Source organism: Trichomonas vaginalis, chromosome III (genome assembly GCF_026262505.1).
Source record: "Trichomonas vaginalis G3 chromosome III, whole genome shotgun sequence".
In the NCBI taxonomy this organism is placed as follows: Eukaryota; Parabasalia; order Trichomonadida; family Trichomonadidae; genus Trichomonas; species Trichomonas vaginalis.
Genome location: NC_067205.1, coordinates 24,906,758 through 24,922,657, shown reverse-complemented (window position 1 = coordinate 24,922,657; position 15,900 = coordinate 24,906,758). Strand labels below are relative to the sequence as shown.

Here is a 15,900-nt window from a genome sequence, read left to right as displayed (position 1 = left end):
AATGCACAGCAACCTGGACAACCAAACCCAGAGAATATTCCAAATGAAGTTAGAATACAAACTGCAATGGCAAACTATGGTCAATGTGCCAACAGATGTACAAATGCAAACTGCCATGTCAAATGACGCTGCGTTAGGTTTTGCCACCATGGTATGCAAATATGAGATGGAAAGAGTTTTATACAAACCCTGAAGTGGGATATAAACAACTTTATGCAGATGACGCGAACACAGGAGTTGACCCAGAATATGTTTTCTACCAGAGGAGAAACAGAATGTATGAGCTCCAGTTAAAGAATGCTATGGAACTCAACAGGAAACGCAAAAGACTAGGCGGACATTAGATTTTTACACGTAGTAAAATGGGTTTCTTCAGTAAGATAGGAAACTTCTTTCGAAATGTTGGAAGAGGTATATGGAATGGCGTCAAAACCGTAGGAAAAGGAATTTGGAACGGAGTCAAAAATATTGGTAAAAGAGTAGGTCAGTTTGTTGGTATTATACCTAAAGACCCTGAACCAGAAAGAACAAGCTCCTGTTATACAACAGCCTGAACCTGCACCACAGTCTAGTTGGCAACCAAATCCAATACCTCAACCGTATTAAAAAATTATATTTTTACCGTTCGATAGTAGTTATATATGAAACTAAGTTCTAAGTAAAACGCATGGTATAATGGAATTATTCTTTTTCTTCCATCTGTAGTAAACCATACTTGAAAGTCTGAAATACTTCCACTTGGTGGTTCGTATAACTTTGTAGGTTTTTCGTAAAAGTCATTTGCCAAGCATAAAAAAGATTTTGGGCGCCAGAAAATGAAGCATGAACAATAATAGCAGCTGGGTCGAAAATATTTTCATATGTTCCATTAGGGTTTTCGACTTCATAATAGTCCGGGTGTACTGGATATGCTGCAGGCTGATTTAACATCCTCATAAATCTATACCATGCCAAGTGTTATATTTTGTAGAAATATAAACGTTTTCTCCAAGGTCTTCTATTTTATTGATTTTAACAGTTGCATTTTTCCTGTCATAAATAATATCGAATGGTATTCTCCTTCGTCAATGTTATACTACTGGTTTGCATATTCGATATAGATATCGTTTTATTTTTCTTGAAAAGCTTGAAGGTTGTTTCTAATTTACAAGCAAACTAATAACTTGTAAAAGTTTTCCCTGTTCAAATTTCTCATACATACGTTTTTTTTGTTATAGTATCGAACTTCAAAACCGACCGTAAATGGGAAACCATGTATGGCTTCTGAAATGACTTCATTCTACGAAAGCCAATAGCTTTTGTGACGGATGGGTCTCTTAGCCATCTTAATGGTAGTCAAAACGATAGCCTTCATGCTTTACGGTATCTGTCTCAAACTTTTGACCGACATTAGTAAAAAGTTCATCTAATGGTTTAGTTGTAGGCAACTCTAGAATTTTCTTTTTCTATTGGAAGCATATTTTATCTAATAAAAAATGTCAAATGAAACAGCGTCTATGAGAGAAATACAACACAACCGACAACTCATTATGCAAGCTCTAAATAAGAACACAACAAACTTTTCAAACTATTCTAAGATATCTGAAACTTTAAAGGATGGAAACTTAAAACTGACATTAAACCCTATAACAGATGAGTTTCTATTTCAAGACAATAAGAACAATACTGTCTGTATAAATCCAACAAAAGGAACTTTAAACGAGAAACCTATAAATGAACTTCTTTTGAAAGCAGATGTTGACAACAAAGCTGACAAAGAATATGTAGACGATGCAATAGCAAAAGAAGAAGAAAGAGCTAACAATGCTTATGCAACAAAAGAACATACTCATCCTGATCAACTAGCAGACAAAACATATGTTGACAATAAAATGTCAAGTGAAGTGACAAGAGCTGAAAACGAATATTCTAAAAAGACTCATATACATTATATTAACCAAATACCAAGTCTTAAGGAAACATTAGAGACAAAAGCAGATAAGACACATACACATACCATTGCAAATATTACAAACTTACAAGAAACCTTAAACAGGAAAAGTGACGTTGGACATACACATACCATTGCAAATATTACAAACTTACAAGAAACCTTAAACAGGAAAAGTGCCGTTGGGCATACACATACATCTTCTGAAATAACAGACTTAAACGTTAGCCTTGAAAATAAAGCAGATAAAACATATGTCAATGAAATATACCAAAGTTTGATAGGAACAAAAAATATTGAAACTATTGTTGGTGACTTTTCTGTCAATGAAGAAAATAAATATTTTAGATGGCAGTTGGTACAGTCCTTAAAAAATGGTACACGGAATAAACTCATTCCGAAAAATAACAATGAAATGTATGTAAGCTATAAAAAGAATGATGGTACACAAGTTAAAGTTCCATTAGACAACAACTGCTACTTAAACTTATATGGAGACGAACAAAAGAAATATTTAAGAGTTTTATGAAATGGCAGATATGACATTGCCTGACCCAGCTCCAGCACCACATTATTATGACTATGGAGATGACGACAGAACACCACATGTAGATGAACAAAAGCTAACATTATATTTAGATTATTATAGATATAAAAGATATAATGCAATAGAAAAAACGAGAATAGTATATTATTATACAGATGACAGAAATAAATATTATAGTCAAGATTTTACCTACCCTGAAAACATAAGATTATATTATAAAAAATATTCTGACACAAACCAGAAGAAACCTGAAATAATTGCACTATATTTTAAGTTCAAAGAGACAATCCTATAATATCTCATATGTTTGATTTAATGAACCCAGTAGGTTCTATTTATACATCTATGGAAGCAAGAGGTCCTCAAGTAATGTTTGGTGTTGGTGCATGGGAACAAATAGTCGACAGGTTTTTGTATTGTGCAAACTCTTCAAAGGAAACAGGTGGAAGTAAAACGATTTCAGGTGAAAATTTACCTGCACACAGTCACTACATAGATTTAAGTACATCTCAAGCAGGTTGGCATAAGCATAGATATTGGGATTGGTCAGGAATGACAAAAGGTAAAGGATATGATGTTAAAGACGAGGTTAAGTTTGCTATAAATTGTTACTGGAGTGACACTCAGGGAGAAGGAAACCATACACATTTCGTTTCAGGATATACGCAAACAACGGGACAAAGTAAAGAATACATGCCACCTTACATGACAGTTTACGCATGGTATAGAATTGCTTAGTCGTCATTTTCAACTTCTTTAGCATATTCGTCAGGAGTTGTCTTATATTTGTTAGGAACTGTCTTTGAAAGTATACCACCTTGAACTTTGACAAGTTTGAAACGAGGTCTGGCAATAGTAGTTTTATCTTCTGCTTGCAGTGTGTACATTTTGCCATGTTTGCCTAAAACTTCATAATATTCTCTTGTATACTTTCTTCTATTTTTACGAACACGAATGTGAGTACCTGTCGGGTTCCCATTGTTGTCATAGTCAATAGTATTTTCATATGGGTCGCGTTTAGGTATTTCTATTTTTACTTTGTCACCTTTCTGAAGTTTGAAGCCCGGCATTATTTCTTGTTTGTCTCTTTTGACTAAATTATTAAATATATAGTCTTTCTCTAAGTCAGGGTTGTTTTTCATTTCTTCGGGGGAGTGGTTTCCCAAACCTTTTTGTTTACGGTTATTGTAAATATTTAAAACTTGTCTCATCTTTGCCATGGAGAAGTGTCTATACTTGTCGTCATATGACATTTCATTTGCTTCACCACCTTGTGGTTGGTTTAAGTCTCTTAACATTTTTATACAACCGTCAATGACACCAAGAGCAGAATGGTTTTGGTCGACAATGAAATATTGGTTTACATTTTTTGAACGCAGATAGTTTTTTACATCATCTGATTTGAAAGAACTTTCACAGTCAGATGTCAGTTTTGTTGGATGGTATTTGTCAACGAATATTGTCAAAGCAGTTTTCACATCTAAAATATTTTTGGACCATAATGGTATGGCTTCACAGTATCTTGTGTTTTGACCAACAAATATTAACCAGTATGGAGGTCCATCTGTTCTAACTCTCGGAATGTTTTCCAAGATATCCATAAACCAAGCATTTGGTGTTGAACTAAAGATTTTTATCATGAGTGCTTTCTTTGTCGCTTTAGAAACATAGGGGTCCTTGTTCGGATTCGTCATTTTTTACCCTATAAGAAATGGGTTTATTTGGCGCATTAGCAGGAGTCGCATCTAGATTTTTACCCGCAGTGGGAACAATAGCCAGAGGTGCATTTGGAATTGGAAGGAAGATTTTGAGTACATTAGGTATACTTAAAGAGAAAGCACAACCTATTATACAAACTGTACAGAAAGGTTGGGATGTAGCACGAGATGCAACAAATCTTATTCCAAATCCTGAAACAAGAGGAAAAGTTCAAGGATGGATGGACAATGTAGGAAGACAAGCAGGAAACTATTATAACAAAGCAAATGACTACTATAACCAAGCAGGGCACTATATGGACCAAGGTGAAAGATTCTTTAACAGAGGATATAACCATGCACAACAGTGGGTAAACAATAACCAATCTCAACCGCCTCAAACGTGGGGAATGTAAATTTTTTTACTGAGATGAAATGAACAATACAGCATTGAGACAAATGAGTTCAAGATGGATTTGTCGGCTTCCAGCAGTTACACCACGTGTTTGTCAAGTTCTTCCTATACCTCAGGAAGTTTTAGACCGACTTAAAAAACCTAAACAACCAGTTGAAAACAAACCAAACTAAAATTTTTTACTGAGATGAAATGACCGAAGAAGTTGAAACGGTAGATTTGACACCACAAACAAAAAGTTCAGAACCATTGTCAAAACCTGTCAAAGAACTTACAGATGAAGAGAAAAATTCAATAATAGAAAGTGCCAGGTCTGGAAATACAAACCCTAACTATAAAGTCACTTTTCATAGAAATGGAACGGCTAGTATCTCAAAAAAGAAACAGACTCTCACAAATAAAATATTGAAGTCTGAAGGAGCTTTCGAGACAACAGATGGAAAAGTTTACTTCACTGACCAACAGTTCATTATAGAACATCTCATTGACTTAGAGTCGAAATATTCTAAACTTTACAACAAACACAAAAAGTTGAAAGGAAAACAAAAACAAATGGCATATGATATTTATGAAGATGTTGACGACACAACTGTTCCTGCAAGTGAAGTAAAGTCAGAGGAACCGAAAAGTGACGAAAAACCGATAGAAGAAAAAAACCAAAAACTGAAGATAAACCAAAACCAAAGTTTAGTTTCCAAACTAAACCAAGTCAACCTTCATTAGCTGGTATGGGTTGACGTCAAAGACTTATGGCAGCAGGCGGTTATGTAAAGTAAAGAAAAAACATTTTTTTATTTTTATAAAAATGCCCCCATATAGAATGGATAGAAAGTCTGCTAGAATAAAAGCAGAGTTGCAAAGATATGGTTGGAGAGTTTCGAAGAATTTTAAATATAGGAAGGGAAGACCCATAAAAGTCTATGACAAATTGTCTGGTCTTCGCTACGAAATGGATTTGGAAACAGCACGTGCCAATTATCCAAACAGACTAGAGAGGTTAGAAGAAGAACGTCTTATGGACATGCCTTTCGATGTTAGTGAACCTCAAGTTGAAGGACACGACGGCTTTGCCAGATTCTACTGGAAACATGACGAACAATTGCATCCTTTGAGAAGGAAAAAAGGAAAAGGTGAAGACGCACATGCTCCCATGGAAAGAACAAGATATGCATATGAAAAGTATCGTGAAGTTAGAAGTCAAATTACATCTGGTCGAACCTTTACAGTAAACTTTGACGAAGGAAAGAACAAAGAAGGCTTCATGGGTGTACTTGCTGCCATACAAGACGGAAATAAGAAAGGACACAATCTCAGATTGACCATAACAGATTTGGATGGTCACATTTACTATGCACATGGCAATGAACAAACAGCCGCAAAACTTCTTGACGCTTTCAAGACTACAAAGAGAGAACAAATGGTTGACTCCGACTCAGACATTTTGAATGCAATTGAAGGAATTGCAAGTGTCAAGTTCGAATGGTACCAACCTAACCCTCAAGCAGTCAGACAACATGCTGGATACTTCCCGTTCATAAATAAGTCTGACATTGACTTGACAAGGTATGGAATTTACAATTCAATTGAAACAATTGTCAACGAACCTTGCATTCTTACATGTCTCAGGAACTCTGGTCTTGTTACAGATGAGAAGATGAAGTATCTTGAGTCATGTGTGAAGACAAGGTACATTCTCAGAGGTCAATTGGCAAAAATTGCACCGTTGGCAAATGTCAATATCCGAGTCAACATACCTACAGCTAAAGGTTCTTCACATGACGACTATGTTGTTGAGTTCAATTTACCATGGTTGAAGATTGCAATTGTCCACAACCACTTCATGTTGAACGAAAGTCTTACACACCCATTCTTTGGTAAAAGTAAGTGCAACATTGTCAGAGCTGTAAACATTCTTTTCGAGAAAGGTTTGTTGGAACCAATTCCAGATGACAAGCTGACAGAAACTTTTGTACCAAAAGACGAAACAAACTTTTCATTGTTAGCAAGACCAAAAGTTGTTCCAGACAAAGTTCTAGTACAAAAGAAGTACACAGTTCCACAAGGGGTTGGTATGTTCGGATACCAACCTGAACCAGAAGAACTTCCAATGAGGTTGCAAGAACTTCAAGATGCTATAAACAAACTTCCATTGAGACATCCAATTGACGTCAAATTGTATTGGAGAGCATCTGAGTTAGGTCAGAAGGTTTTATATGAAACAGGTTGCTTCGACGATGTTTATGAGATAACAGGAGAAGTTTCTCAGAAGATAAGAGACTCACTTGAATTTCCACAAACTGGTCCGATTGGATGCGACAAGTTCGACTCATACGAAAAGATATACTATGTCGACCTTAACGCTGCGTACATGAGGTTTGTCCAATATATTCCGACTGGAATTCCAAACGAAGATGGTGAGTTCCCGGGAAGGAACTATACAGTTGGAAAAGTCATACAACAACTGTATGATATTAGGAAAGCTTCAAACCCCAAACTTGCAATGACACTCAAATTGCTTATGAATTCGACATGGGGATATTCCATTAAGAAACCTCAAGAGATGAAGAGTAAACATTATGAGAAGGTCGACAACTTTGTTGAAAGGTTTTCTCCTTTTGTTTTGAAGTACGAATTCACTCAAGGTCAAAGTGGCTTAGTAACCACATTAAAACCTATTGTCGAACATTGGTCTTACCCTCAGTTCGCAAAGGCAGTCCTTGACAACTACAATGAGTTCTTCTCGGAAGTCAAATCGAAAGTCAAGGTTTACTATGAGAACATTGACGCACTCATGACGAACGAAGAAGGCTATAACAAACTCATTGAAATGGGTTTAGTCGGTGAGAAGATGGGTCAATTCAAATTGGACAAAATTTTCACCGAAGTTCATGTCCTCTCCAAGCGTAAGTACTGGGGTGTTAAAGAAGATGGTGAAATAGTTAAACATTGCATGAAATAAAAAATTTTTATTCGAATTTGAATTAAAATGTGGGAATTCTTGGGAACGGGAAAGGCTTATTTACTTGAGGAACAGGTAAAGGTGGTGGAGGTGGAGGTGGTGGCAACCAGTCCATTTTATATTCCTTCCTAGCTAATTTCCGTTTAATTTCATGGTCGCCCTCGGAGTCTTTGAATCGGACAGGTCGAGTTACACCATTCTTGGTCTCAAACTCATATATAACCTGTTTGTCTGTATTTTCGTCGACTATGGCACGAGACACGAACATTGACCAAACGGACAAAAAGTGTCATTTCGGATGGTCAAGCAGCCAATCGCATTCGAGCACTTCGAAGAAGCCTTACGTTCCAAGGGAGAGGGTGTCTGGTGCAAGGCAGAGGTCATGAAACTCTACGAGCAGTACATCCTCAATGCCTGGGAGGACAAATCGTCCTTAGATTGGCAATTCTACCAACTCCTCTGGACGACCTCCTACGCAACTGGGATAACGAAAGAGCCCAATTCAAAGGTCGGAGCTAATTTTCCAAATTACCATTAATAGTGCCTACTTATCCAACTAAACACTTAAATTTACTTGGTTTTCCCCCTAAAATAATTTTTTTACTCTTAGAACCACTCGAGGTTCTCCTTACGGTGTTGAGCTTGTCACCGTCAATGTGTCTGACCTTCGTCTTCTTGCCTGGATTTGGAAACCCATTGAATTGCGACAAGCTTGCCCATGGAGATTGAACCGCGATTCCGAAGGTTAAGGTTCAAGTGTCCCAAGTTGTTTGAGGACTGGGGTAAGAACCTTGCCTGTCTCCTTGTTGCGGATTTGGTATGGGTAGGGTTGGGAAATTTCGTAACCGTCATCGCAACAAGGGTTGCCCATGTAGCGGCTTCAGGAAACTTCTTCGTGTTTCTCTTCTTCCTCTTCTTCCTCGACAATTCCTTCTTCAATTTGGTACTCACGAAGTACGGTATTGCATGTTCTGTCCTTTCCGAGTACCTTCCAGATGGCGTCTATCTCTTCGAAGAAACGGTAGATGAGTCTGGCAAAGTCTCGGTTCTCTCTCTCGTAATTGCGCAACGATTCTGAGAAATCGTTCAGGCATTTCTCATTGGAAGCTTGGTTCATGAGGACATCGGCTTTGAGATTGGTCATCTCTGTCATAAGACTACTTTGGAGAGTCTTAATGGTGTTTGTCAGATGAGCTTTCAATTGGGCAATTTGAATTTGAACTGGGCGCTTGTCTGGCAACCTTGAAAGGACATCTGCTATTGTGTTCGGCTTCGGTGCTTGTTCGGACATCGAAAAAATGAAGTGGTTTGAGAATGGCGGTTTTACTTCAAAAAGCTTGTTATGACAGTTATGTCATACAACAAGTTTAAAATAATATCTTGTTCTTCTTCTGAACGTTTGTTGTCTCTTCCGATAAAAGTTTCGAACATGAGAACCAAAAAACGTTTTTGAGATTGCGGAAGAGTTCAGGCAAACGTTCATATTCTGGATATGTTGGGAGCAGTTCAAAACATCTAGCTGACTTTCGGACAAAATTGGGACAATGTCAGAAAATTCATCTTTGGTCGGACTGCTTGAAGGTAAGTCCCTTACATGTAAGTAGCTCTGGTAAAGTCTTCTCATTTCTGCTAACTTCTGGAGTATAGCTTCGTAATTTAAGAGTTTTAATTTTAATTGTCTTATTCCTCTCTTGACATCTAAACGGTAAGTATCCATGAGGTCAAGAGTAGCTTTGGTAGCTTTAAGTGGAGCTATCTGTTCCTTGACTTCTGCAATTTTGGTTGCAATTGTGGTTTGAGCTCCTTCAAGTTCGCCGTCTATGTCGTTCTCAACACCTTCAACCATAGCTTGAAACTCTTCATCGGTCCATTGAGTTTGGTGTGGGACGAATTTAACTTGCTTCATTCAAAAAATGAAAAAAAATGTTTTTACTCTAAACATGCCATGCATATGGCTATAAGAAACCTACCAGAAGGCTTCTTCTTCACACGAGTAAAAACATAAAAAAGTGAGTTAAAATGAGATGTTTACTGAATTGGTTGGATGTCGCCTTCACAGGTTATGTAGAACGGCTGACCAGAGAAGTGAAGGAGACCCCTGAGAATTTGGTTCATTCTTGGGAAAGGGTTCTCTCTGTTTGGAAGTAGTATCCAAGGACGCTTGGCAAAGAACTTTATAATGGCTTCCTTCTTTGCTTGCTTTATGTCGTCGAAGGCTGTCCCGTCTGGTATTTGAATTGGAATTCCAGTCGAAGTCTCGAGATTCAAGGCAGCCCTTCCCGTTATCCAACCGTTAACGAGCTTGCCTTTTACATTCTGCCTGAGGAAGTCTTTAACAAGCTCGTTAATTTCAATTAGGTAAATTGCCTCGTCGGTAGGTTCGACCTCGACCATTGCTACTGTCAGTAAAAGTACTGCTACTGTCAGAAAAAGTACTGCTACTGTCAGTAAAAGTACTGCTACTGTCAGTAAAAGTACTGCTAGGAGCAGAAAAAAAAGGAAAATTTGAGAGGGTTTTCGACGATAAAGTACTGCTACTGTCAGTAAAAGTACTGCTACTATCAGTAAAAGTACTGCTACTATCAGTAAAAGTACTGCTACTGTCAGTAAAAGTACTGCTACTGTCAGTAAAAGTACTGCTAGTAGCAGAGATTTTTATCGTTGTGGTCCGACGGTTAAGCCACAAACGAATGTCCGACGTCCCACCAACCGAGTCCATTCCCAAACCAGAGGAACCTAAAGAACCACAACAGTCTCCTCAGCAACCTCAGTTCCAGCAAGTACCTCCGAATTACTACCAATTTCCACCTCAAGGTTACTACCCACCACAAGGCTTCCCGAACTACCCTCCTCAGCCTATGCCTTACTTCCCCAACCCTTGGTTGTTTATGCAAGCTCCACCCCAGCAATTCCAATTCCAATCTCAATCGAAGAGAGACCAAGACTTCGAAGAAGGTCTGAACCGTTTACGCAAAGAGTATGCTACAGCTCCAATGGAAGATGACAGGCTTTCAGTCTCTTCCCTAAGGTCGACCAATTCGACTCGTACCACAGATTCGGTTCGTGACCGTGAAGACTACCTCAAGCAGTCTGAGAGACTCTTCATCTTACAGCCATTTACAGCTGGAGCTCTCAAGAACATGCGCAATTACGAAGGTCAGACACCAGCTGGAGACCGCAAAACAGACGTACTCGCAAGAGCCGTCCAGCTCGTCAAAACAAAGACTGAGATAGTCGACTTCATTCTTGCAGCTTGCCCTTACAAGTAAAAAAATAAACAATTACGAATTAAACTTTTTACTCTTTCTTTTCTGAGTTGTTTAGAGCTGGTTTCTCTTGTAGAAACCTTTCGTACTCTTCCATGGTCATGTAATTGCGAATTTGGTACGCAATTCCAGGTTCGTTGTTTTTGAACCTTATGTATGTAACGCTTCCATCCTCCTCAGGGAAGTAAGCTGCTAACATCTGACCAAGTTTTCTCGGTGACTCGGAGCTCATTAAAAATGTCACTTTTTAAACGTTAAGTTTTTAGTCTTATTTTACCCTTTGTTTGTCAAGGTAGTATTGGAGCGCAATTTCTCCAAATTCTCTGTGTCGGAGTTCTTCAGCATTTTCCAAGGTGTACCTGGAGAACTCAAAGAAGTTGTCAAGAACATACTGCCATGCTGCTCTTCTGAGTTCGTCGGTATTTTGGAAGTGTTGCACCTTCGAGTCTTCGGACATGAAAAAATGACACTTTTTCTATTAAACCGTTTTGGCATTTCTCATGAGTGAGTATAGTTCTGCCGAACCATTGGAAGAGAAGAAGTACCCTTGCTGGCAAAAGAAAAAATAGTTGCCTTAGTTGTCATTGCAATTGTACTCGTAATTGAATTCATTGTACTTCTCTTCACGTACATAAAACTCAGCAATGGTATTTGCTTTAAGAAGCTACCATCTTACTAAGACTAAACATTATTTTTATTGAATTCAGCACAAAAATCATGAATTTCCTTAAGATAGAAAAAATAAAGTTAGTTTTATTTTTATTTATTTTTTTATTTTGTATGTAAAGACAGATATGTCAACAACAGAGAACACAACAACAGTTATAGTCCATGAAGCTATAAATGAAGAATACGAGTACATACAGTTTAACAAACAGTTACGTCTCATTCGTTCGGTCAAAGACGATCTCGTAGTCGCAAAAACTCGAGTGGGAGAAAAACCCCAGTCGCCAAAACTCTATGAAAATCGTGAAAAATTGCCAAACGGTTTGAGAGGATATTATGTACATAGACTTCTTGTAAATGCTGTTGCAATGTGGGCTTCGCCTCGTTATGCTTGGTATATTTACAGACTTCTTGACGAAATTCATAGACAAGAACGTGAAGAGATGGAAAAGAAACTTCAAGCAAAAGACAAAAGCATTCAGAAAAGAATACCACGTTCGGTACCAAAAGGAAAGGAAAAGAACTATAAGTATATGATTTATACTGAAGAGATGGAAAATGAAGAAGATAAAGATATGGTTATGTTGCATTTAGTCAGAAGAAACAACAAAAGCTTTTACGACCTTGCTAAGATTTACAAATCTGACAGAAATTGGTTCTATCGCGAAAACTTACCGATTTCAATGACCCCAAATGAAGATGTGAAACAAATAGTTCAAGCTACGTTACCTCAAACACACTATGATATGAAAGGTTGTACAATACTTACCTTCAAAGAAGACTTACCGCTACTGAAAGAAAAAATAACAGAGTATTTTGACAACTTCAAACAAGCAGAGTAAATGAACTCTTTATTTTTATTGACTTTTTACAATTTGAACTTTGTTTGCGTAGATATGAATTCTGAAAGAAGTATGAGGGTCTTGTATGACTTTGTACTTCTCCCATCGTTCATGTCTGTCAAACTTACCTGCCATGGACTCTTTCATAAGTTCCATGAAATCGTCTTCGGACAATCCGGGGAAAAGTATAATGTCAGTAAGTATTCTCTTTACATCCTTACTTAAACTCTTGGCTGTCTGTACACATATTACGACTGAGATGTTAAAGTGTCTGAGCTTCTTAAGAATTCGACACATATCTTGTTCTCTGTTCTTTAACAAAGGATGAGAGGCGAAATCATCTAAAATAAGAAGACATCTATGAGGGTAAGTCTTCCAATCGTAAGATTGCAATTTCTTCGAAATGTATTCTATCTCTTTCTGTTTGTTTCTGAAGTGTTTCTTCTCTAATATTCTCTGCATTTCCTCATTTGGGTCTTTAAACTTAGAATTTATATACTCATTTATAGCATTATACTTCAAAACTCTTCTTTGGTACTTCTTTATCCAATCTAACAACTCAGTATCCTTTATACATACTAACTTAGACTTCTTTATAATATCTTTGAACGAATTGACGGTTTGGTCAAATTGACCAGAAGTCGAACAAATAACAACTAACTCATAGAATGGGTTCTTCTCATCTAGTTCTTGTTGTTGTGCAGCCATTTTAAGATAAGTGAAAGTCTTACCAGACCCAGGTGGTGCAATTAGACCTGTTATACCATTCTGAGCAAATAAGAACTTGTCATGTATAGGTTTTATCTGAGCATTTTCTAACTTCACCTTGTTCTTATTTAAAACATTCTCAAATTTTTTGTCAATGTCAGCAAACTTTTTTTCTAACATATTTTTAGAAAAATTAAAATTTTTATCTTTTAGAAAATGTCTAGCGATTTCGCCATCTATATTCGAGACAAACTTTTTGACAGCAAAACATCTGTCGACCATAAAATCTTACATAGTGTAAACAAGAAAGGTGAATTTGTTCTAAAGTTCTGTTTCTGGGAATATGACAAGAACCATAAAACATTAAGCAGAGCAGTCTTAAAATTTGTCAATGACAGACTTGTTGACAGAGATGACGCCGATTGGAAAGATGAAGTCCAACAAAAGTTCTTAGAATGCAAAGAAGACACATACGGTGTTCTTGAAGATGAAATAGAAAACAGAATAGATGAGCTATTAAAGGACAAAGAACTTTTACATAAATATGGTTGCGCCAAATTTGACATAACTCCACCAGAAAAGAAGAAGAAAGAAAAGAAAGAAAAGAAAGTAGAAGAAGAGAAGAAAGAACCTGAACCAGTTCCAGAGAAAAAGAAATTTGACATGTAAAAATAAAATTTTATTTTTAGAACATTTCTGGGTCAATGTCAATGTTCTCTTCCTCTTTAGGAGTAAACACTGGCTTAGACTCTAAAATCTTTTTACCCAATTTACCTTGAACTTCTACAACTTTAGACTCATAATATTCATAGTCGTCTGTCTTCTTTGGTTCATAAGGTATAACAAGTTTGTATGCTTTGCCTTCTTTAAGGTTTGAGAACCTTCTGTCAAAACTTTCTTTGACTGTTAACAAACCTTCTATGTCTAAGTCTTCAAATTTCGCACCATTTTTAGTCACAATAGCAAACTTAACTGGTTCGATGTTCCAAACTTTGCTGAATGAAGACTTTTCAAAATGGTAGAAGTAAACATTCAAATATGTGAATGGGTCTAGTTCTTCTTTAAGTCCTGACATGTACTTATTTACTGAGATGAATTTCGTCATCTTTTCTATCGGATAAAAAAATATTTTTTTTAAAATTTACTCAGAAAAAATTTTCTTTGTATATACACCATTCTGAACATCTAAAAGACTTTTGACATTTGCCAAGAATGTACGTTTAGAAGCTGCCATATAACCATACTCTTGACAATATTGTTTATATTCATCATATAAAGACTTTTCATCTAAACACTCAAAGTCAGTTTCATCTATGAACAGTTCATATACACTCTTGTTTGCTTCTAACAATGTTTGTCTCTCTTCGGTATGTGGAATTTGTCTTGGATTGAACTTAGAAATATCTAATGTCATGAAATATGAGAACAAGTGGTTGTAAAAGTCAGATGTCAAAGTTTCTGCTAAGTGTCAAAATATTCTGTATCTTGCATATGAGAATCTGACGTTCTGACAACTACATATCTTCTGTCAGAACTTTCTAACTTCATCGGAACAACATTGTTTGAAACCATAATGAAGTTTGCAACATTTTCACAAACTCTTTGGTCTTTATACTTTCTTTCAACAACTCCAACTTTGTCTGTTATAAGACTCTTCAAAGCATCTGAGTTCAAAACTTTTGTTGTATCTATACTTTGAAGTTCATTGCAAACTATAAGTTTTCATATTCTCTATTGAGGAGTTAAACTTGCCACAGATGTTTTCTAAGTTTGTCATATTAGGGTTCGAATAACCTTCTAACAGTTTGCACAAAAATATCTGTAAAGAAAGTATTCTTACCAGTTCCTTGTTTTCCAATTATAATGAGAGCAGTTTCATTTTTAGCACTTGGATGTTGTAAGATTTGCAAACCAACATAAGATATACTCATAGACTCTTTCGTTTCCATTGCATATAATTTCTTTGACATGGTCTAACCAAGCTTCTATAACATTTTCTTTTCCATTCTACTTGTTCGTATTTATATCCAGTGAAGATAGAATAGAAGTTTGGAGAAGGTGTATAGAACTTTATACCTCGAACTGAAAAATCTTCTAACTTTGACAATAAGATATCCCAAGCATCTAACATCTTCATTCCAACTTGTACAACTTTTATTTTCTTAAGTTTCTGTCTACATTCTTGTTCAGACACTATTGTTGCTCTTGGTTTGTTAAAGACATCCCATTCTTTCATGACATAACATTCTGGGGCAGAGTCAACATAAATGACTAAACGTTTCAAATTCTCGACTGCTTTGTTATAGTCTCTAAATGGACACATATTTCTGAATGCTTGGAAGTCATAAAAATCTGAAACATCTATTCTGTACATTTTTATAAAAATAAAAAAAAATATTATTTTTTTATTCTTGACTTTGTTGTTGCATTTGTTGTTCTTGAGCTATTTGTTGTTGAAGTTGTTCTTGTAATACAATACTTTCACCAGTTGCATCTTCCAATTCGAAACTTTCTGCCGTCATTGACAAATACATAGGACATAAAAGTTTTACAGGAACAAAGTTTGCGTCAACTAATGTCAACGTTATACTTGCCAAAGTGTTTGAGTTCACTAAGGTTGAAAATTCTGCATTCGAATGAACAATAGGCAAACCAGCAGAGAAAGTATTGTTTATACGCATAAGTATCTTTTGGTCATAATAGTTTCTGTCGACATTCGAATAACACTTTGAACCTAAGTTTGAAACAATATATAAGATTGGTGTGCTTAATGTCAATGGAATAGACATTCCTTGTATGACACCTTTTCCTGTTATAGGAAACTGTTGGTAGTAAAAACCAGATATAAGTTTTGTATTATAGCTCATATC

The 15,900-nt window shown here is 36.4% G+C and overlaps 12 protein-coding genes and 3 pseudogenes across 15 annotated transcripts, besides 1 other annotated feature; 8 read left to right on the top strand and 7 right to left on the bottom strand.

Annotated features, from left to right (window-relative positions):
• The first annotated feature begins 362 nt into the window (after positions 1 to 362).
• TVAGG3_0759700 lies at positions 363 to 606 on the top strand (annotated as a pseudogene). The gene has a single exon. A coding segment is annotated over exon 1 (244 nt).
• A 1,304-nt stretch (positions 607 to 1,910) lies between these two features.
• Positions 1,911 to 15,900: part of a mobile genetic element that runs on past the window's edge.
• TVAGG3_0759690 (uncharacterized protein) lies at positions 3,212 to 4,078 on the bottom strand (the record flags this gene model as incomplete). The annotated part of the gene is made up of 1 exon (XM_051245564.1): positions 3,212 to 4,078. The coding sequence occupies one exon, from the start codon at positions 4,076 to 4,078 to the stop codon at positions 3,212 to 3,214; it is 867 nt and encodes a 288-aa protein (XP_051092151.1).
• On the top strand, positions 4,189 to 4,590 carry TVAGG3_0759680 (uncharacterized protein; the record flags this gene model as incomplete). The annotated part of the gene is made up of 1 exon (XM_051245563.1): positions 4,189 to 4,590. One exon carries the CDS (start codon positions 4,189 to 4,191, stop codon positions 4,588 to 4,590), a length of 402 nt encoding a protein of 133 aa, XP_051092150.1.
• Positions 4,610 to 4,762, top strand: TVAGG3_0759670 (uncharacterized protein; the record flags this gene model as incomplete). The annotated part of the gene is made up of 1 exon (XM_051245562.1): positions 4,610 to 4,762. One exon carries the CDS (start codon positions 4,610 to 4,612, stop codon positions 4,760 to 4,762), a length of 153 nt encoding a protein of 50 aa, XP_051092149.1.
• On the top strand, positions 6,155 to 7,193 carry TVAGG3_0759660 (annotated as a pseudogene). The gene has a single exon. A coding segment is annotated over exon 1 (1,039 nt).
• TVAGG3_0759650 (DNA/RNA polymerases family) lies at positions 7,381 to 7,548 on the top strand (the record flags this gene model as incomplete). The annotated part of the gene is made up of 1 exon (XM_051245561.1): positions 7,381 to 7,548. The coding sequence occupies one exon, from the start codon at positions 7,381 to 7,383 to the stop codon at positions 7,546 to 7,548; it is 168 nt and encodes a 55-aa protein (XP_051092148.1).
• On the bottom strand, positions 7,571 to 7,816 carry TVAGG3_0759640 (uncharacterized protein; the record flags this gene model as incomplete). Its single annotated transcript, XM_051245560.1, has 1 exon — positions 7,571 to 7,816. One exon carries the CDS (start codon positions 7,814 to 7,816, stop codon positions 7,571 to 7,573), a length of 246 nt encoding a protein of 81 aa, XP_051092147.1.
• TVAGG3_0759630 (uncharacterized protein) lies at positions 10,239 to 10,817 on the top strand (the record flags this gene model as incomplete). Its single annotated transcript, XM_051245559.1, has 1 exon — positions 10,239 to 10,817. One exon carries the CDS (start codon positions 10,239 to 10,241, stop codon positions 10,815 to 10,817), a length of 579 nt encoding a protein of 192 aa, XP_051092146.1.
• On the bottom strand, positions 10,846 to 11,046 carry TVAGG3_0759620 (uncharacterized protein; the record flags this gene model as incomplete). Its single annotated transcript, XM_051245558.1, has 1 exon — positions 10,846 to 11,046. One exon carries the CDS (start codon positions 11,044 to 11,046, stop codon positions 10,846 to 10,848), a length of 201 nt encoding a protein of 66 aa, XP_051092145.1.
• Positions 11,609 to 12,322, top strand: TVAGG3_0759610 (KilA, N-terminal/APSES-type HTH, DNA-binding family; the record flags this gene model as incomplete). The annotated part of the gene is made up of 1 exon (XM_051245557.1): positions 11,609 to 12,322. The coding sequence occupies one exon, from the start codon at positions 11,609 to 11,611 to the stop codon at positions 12,320 to 12,322; it is 714 nt and encodes a 237-aa protein (XP_051092144.1).
• TVAGG3_0759600 (protein of unknown function, DUF4106 family) lies at positions 12,338 to 13,030 on the bottom strand (the record flags this gene model as incomplete). Its single annotated transcript, XM_051245556.1, has 1 exon — positions 12,338 to 13,030. One exon carries the CDS (start codon positions 13,028 to 13,030, stop codon positions 12,338 to 12,340), a length of 693 nt encoding a protein of 230 aa, XP_051092143.1.
• On the top strand, positions 13,247 to 13,699 carry TVAGG3_0759590 (uncharacterized protein; the record flags this gene model as incomplete). Its single annotated transcript, XM_051245555.1, has 1 exon — positions 13,247 to 13,699. One exon carries the CDS (start codon positions 13,247 to 13,249, stop codon positions 13,697 to 13,699), a length of 453 nt encoding a protein of 150 aa, XP_051092142.1.
• TVAGG3_0759580 (protein of unknown function, DUF4108 family) lies at positions 13,716 to 14,135 on the bottom strand (the record flags this gene model as incomplete). The annotated part of the gene is made up of 1 exon (XM_051245554.1): positions 13,716 to 14,135. One exon carries the CDS (start codon positions 14,133 to 14,135, stop codon positions 13,716 to 13,718), a length of 420 nt encoding a protein of 139 aa, XP_051092141.1.
• TVAGG3_0759570 lies at positions 14,172 to 14,807 on the bottom strand (annotated as a pseudogene). Its single transcript has one exon. A coding segment is annotated over exon 1 (636 nt).
• On the bottom strand, positions 15,436 to 15,711 carry TVAGG3_0759560 (uncharacterized protein; the record flags this gene model as incomplete). Its single annotated transcript, XM_051245553.1, has 1 exon — positions 15,436 to 15,711. The coding sequence occupies one exon, from the start codon at positions 15,709 to 15,711 to the stop codon at positions 15,436 to 15,438; it is 276 nt and encodes a 91-aa protein (XP_051092140.1).